At 50.5% G+C, this 4817-nt stretch overlaps 1 protein-coding gene across 3 annotated transcripts in view; it reads left to right on the forward strand.

Moving 5' to 3' along the window:
* Cacna1b (calcium channel, voltage-dependent, N type, alpha 1B subunit) overlaps positions 1-4817 on the forward strand; it is a gene marked incomplete at its 3' end in the record, with an annotated part of 168180 nt that overhangs the window by 152216 nt on the left and 11147 nt on the right. For all 3 annotated transcript variants that reach the window (XM_013506726.1, XM_013506728.1, XM_013506727.1), the window contains 1 exon segment: positions 560-687. In XM_013506726.1, the coding sequence (XP_013362180.1) occupies positions 560-687 (128 nt within the window).

Raw genomic sequence — 4817 nt, forward strand, 5'->3', positions numbered from 1 at the left:
TATATAGGGTGAGGAACTAGGGGTGATTAATTAATGAGTGCAGGACAGTCTTGTGGGATTATGAAAAAAAATTGAAACTAGAGAGATGGTTGCACAATATTGTAAATATGTTAATTATTTTTTAAATGATTAATTGTATGTTATGTGAATTTCAGCTCTATTAGAAAACCCAAGCTGCTGCCTGGTTAAGTTCACACTACTGACTCTATAGAAGGCTAGCCTGAGGGGACATAGTGCCCCTCACAGAGTAGGGGAGGGGTTCACCTGGGCATCAGGGTGGGTTGTGGGCATGAGATCATGGAGCCTGAATTGGCAAAGGACCGTAGCAGCAGAGAACAGAGCCTTTGAGTAGCTGAATGTTGGAAGTGTGTGTGTAGGATCTAGAACCCTGGGGCTGAGAACCTAGGCATCATCAGAGAGCAGGTCTGGATGGCACTGGTCAAAGCAGACTGGTCCCTGCTCTCTGGACAGCCCTATACAACTGTGGCTGGAAGATGAGGGTGGGGCAAGAGGGCAGGTTAAGGTCTCTCTGTTACCTCTTCTCCTTCCTGTCCCGCAGATGTTGAACCTCTTTGTGGCTGTGATCATGGATAATTTTGAGTACCTCACGCGGGACTCTTCCATCCTAGGGCCTCACCACCTGGACGAGTTCATCCGGGTCTGGGCTGAGTACGACCCGGCTGCGTGGTGAGTGAGCCTCAGTGCTCTGTGGTCCTCAGGGGTGTCCTTACCCATGGCTTCTGGAACAGGACAGGGGTGACCTTGGACATGTTTCATATGAGTGTTCCCTTTAGGTGTCAGTCTGGAACCCCTGTAGAATGGTGCTGGTGTCCCCTTTGAGTGATCCTTTTTCAGTTTTGTATTCCTTGATGCGGTTCCAGGGCAGAGACATGGTGTTTGCGATCCTCAGTTGCCCTTCAGGAGGGTGCCTGTGCCTGGGTGTCTTGTGAGGTTCGGGAGGTCTATGAGGTTTGGGGCTCTTCATGCATGGTGTGTTTCCTGCCTTCTCCCAAGGCTTGTTGGTGAAGGAGAGTGTGGAGACAGCATGGTTGCACCACCCTGTGATACTCAGAGGGCTTTAGGGGCAAAAGTAATGTGGGGGTTTTGGACATTTCCCCTGGGGGGCTTAGGGGTCTTCTGTGCCATTTCCCTTGGAGACAGGAGCCAACATGTGCCTGTGTTCCCAGCCTGGCTGTACACAGTGGGCACTCAGTGAACTTGGAGTGAAGCCAGAGAAAGCACCAGCAAGGCTTTAGTGTGTTCGTAGCCTGCTGGGCAAGTGAGAAAGGGACCATGAGTTCTTAAGTGAGAGGTGGGCCATTTCCAGACAGGGGTTTCATGGAGGATGTTGGGATCAGATGGAGAGATTGCTTGAGACTGTTATCTATGGAAGTGCCCTGCACTGTGCCGTGCTGTGCTGTGTGCAGGGCAGAGATCATATTTGGGTGGCAGGCAGCACAGCAGCAGTGCTCAAACCATCCACCTGTCCATGCCCCACCCACACCATCCCTGCATGCATCTCTTCATGCGCCCTCCCCTTCACTCTCACCTTCTCATTCACATGTTCACTTGCTCCCTCCTTTGCTCATTTGCTTTTCTGCTTAATCATTTAACCATTCATTTTCTAATTCACCCACTCTAGTTCACCCATTCATTCACTCGCCGCTCATTCACTTATTCACCGGCTTGTGTACCCTTCACTTTTCCACTCACTTATCTGCCCAGCAGTAGCTACCGAGAGCTGCTCCCTGCAAGGCAGGTGCAGGAGATGTGGGACTGAGCCCAGGCTGCTGGGTAAGAACAGGCCTGCTCATGCCTTGCACCCCATAGTGCTCAGAAACCATGAATGAATGAAGAGAAAAGATGACCATGGACCTGGGTCCAGCTCCCTGCCTGCCCCTGTCTGCCATGCTTGACTCTGCACTCAGCACCCTGAAGAGGGAAGGCCTGGAGGAAATGGTCAGGCTCCTGTTGAGGCTTCTGCTGCCCACGGGCACCTTGGGTTTCCCCTGATGTGCAGCTGGCTATGAGGAGCCCTCCACAGACCCTGAGAGCTTGGCCATGCTCCTTTAGCTCCCCCTTGCTCCTGTATCCTCCATCTGTGAGCCCACTGGGTGCACTGGGATCCAGGGACGCAGGCCTCTTGTGTCCAGGCTTTTCCAGGCCGTCAGCCTCTCCATGTACATTCTCCGTTTTAATGAGAAATTTAGTTTCTACGTAGTGCAGAGGAAGCATAGCAGTTGCTTATGTTTCTTGGTGTACATGACCATTTTCTTGGCTTCGGAGGCCCCACCATATCTGAAGCTTCCACATCTTTGACCTGCAGTGCCCACACTCTTGCTGGAACGCATGGGCTCAGGGATCTTTTACCGGGTCCTGTGGTCAGGAAGACCATTCGTATATGGGGGATGTGTCAGGCAAAGGACAGGAGCATCTGGAAGTGAGGCATGATTGAGGCACATCTTAGGGGCACCACTCTGACTCATCTGGAGTCTTTGCTATTTCGGGAACATTTTCCCAAGAGGAGTGTGTTCCCAAACGAATGTGTTGTGTACTTTGTGGGATATAATCTGCACTAATGGGCAAAGGCCTGTGAGAGAGCAAGAGAACACCCCTGAATCTTCATGAGTTGCATATCTAGGCCTTCCACAATAAAACATGGCTGAAGGTGGACCTGGGCTGATTGCAGCTTTATATCATGCACAGTGAGGGCTTGGACTGTTTCCCAAGTTCCAGAATTGGGGACTGGGGATGCTGCAAGACTCTGGCTGTTGGACACATGATACTGAAAGTGCTTGCCAGAGAGTAGATAGCAAAGATAACCCTTGACCAGCGGTGGCACATACCAGGTCCTACACAAGACCATGAGCCCAGAGTGACGTACGTGACCTGTAAGCAGCACACACAACTCTGCTGCACAAGAGCCTCAGCCAAGGCATAGCCCCAGATGGCCTTAGGAGGCTAGCGATATGAGCAAGCTGGGCTTGTTCAGCTGAGCAAGCTGATGGATCCCACGTCCTCGGCACAACAGAGGGCAGCTCAAGCCTTTCAGTAGCCTCTGGGCAGATGTCCACTTTTGGCTGTCTCTTTAGTATTTGGGAGACACTTTGAAACCACAACAAAACTGCTAAATTTTCCAACATTTTCATATGTGTGTTTGTGTACATTTGGCTGTGTGTGTATATGTGTGGCTGTGTATATGTGCACAAACCCAAATGTGTGCGTGTATACATATACATGCTTACATTCATGTACATGCTACATATGCATGCTTACATTGGTATGTGTGAGCCCATGTGTACTATGCACATGTGCAATGCCATTTGTGTGTTCATTGTGGTTGTGTGTGCGCGCAGGTGTATGTGTACATGTATGCACCTGTGTGCATCTAGGCAAACATGTATATGCACATAACTTTGTATGTACATGTGATTGAGTTTATCTGTGTGTATGTGTGCAAGGGAACTGTACATCCATGTGTGCCTGTCCGTGTAAAAGTGCATATGTGTGAGTTCGTTGCATGTCAGCATACATATGCCTATATGTGTCATTTGTGCGTGTGTGTGTGCAAGCACAGATGCATGTATGTAAGCACATGCATACTCTGGGAGATTACAAAGTGGTTGATATTTGGAGTTGCTTTTCCCTGGCTTCTCTTTGGTTACCTCAAGACTTTGAAATGCAAAGACTCAAAGAGAGAATCACCATTACACTTTTTAGAGCAGTCTCTCTGTTCAGTTTATGCTCATCTATTTATCCAGTAGGCATTTTTTCAGCATCTGCTGTGTTCTGGGCACAGGGTGACTAGGTGAAGCAGGCGCATGCTCTCAGAACACTTAGCTAGGATGCATGGGGGTTGGCAGTGGCTGGAGCTCAAAGTTAGGACATCCGAGATGGGAAATAACATTTGACATCTGAGCTGAACCCAAGGAAGCAAGATGGGTGGAGTTCCAGAGAAGGCTGGGGTGGGTGCAAAGGCAGGGAGGATGTCCAGGTATACTGCACTAGGCTGGAACGCATTACAAGGGGCTAGGACAGACCTTGAGATGTGGGTCAAAAAAGGAGCTTTGATTTTGTTTAATAGACAGTTTTTGAATCAGAGTGACAGTATTGGGCCCACACTTTTCATTTGGTGGCCTCTGACAGGTTTGGTGAATAGGGGCCTCCATTCCTCCTGCCCCTGGTAATAGTCCCCAGGGTCTAGCAAGCCTAGCAAGCACTTTGGGTGAGGCCAAAGTGGTGCTTCTTCTTTCTTCCCTCTTTTTCAGAAGCAAATTCAGCCTAACTTGGAGTCCATTAGACTGAGGGAGGCTACAGTGTAGGAGAGAGAAGCATCAGTGATAACCCAAGGGTGCTACCACTGGGAGGAGGGTGTCTTTAGCTGGACCAGCAGGTTCCAGGGTGAGAACCTGGTATGTCCAGGAAGATGGGGGCAGTCAGGAGGCACCTCTGAGGTGGAGGTGTACTTCTGAGGTGGCCGTGGTGGAGAGACAGGTGCATAAGAGCCAGGGTCAGAGGGAGACTTGTGGAGGGGCTCTGGCATTGAGAGAGAAGAGGCAGGGCTGACGGAGCTGGGTGGGCCCATGACAGACTGACCAGAACAAGCAGGACAGCATGTGCAGAGTAGGTGCTCTGTAGGTGCCGGTGTGTGAGTGGTGTGTCCTGCTCTGTGGAGCACACAGATGTTCTCTGTGGAGTTTTCCCTGCCTGCCTTGGGCTCTAGGAATCATCTTGGCTTGATGTACCTCCTGGACTGCTCCAGCCCCTAAAAGGAAGCAGCCTGGCCAGCCGTACCCCTCACTGCCACCATGAGGCCA

The sequence above is a fragment of the Chinchilla lanigera genome, unplaced genomic scaffold (assembly GCF_000276665.1).
Source record: "Chinchilla lanigera isolate Chin_1 unplaced genomic scaffold, ChiLan1.0 scaffold00112, whole genome shotgun sequence".
Taxonomy (NCBI): domain Eukaryota; kingdom Metazoa; phylum Chordata; class Mammalia; order Rodentia; family Chinchillidae; genus Chinchilla; species Chinchilla lanigera.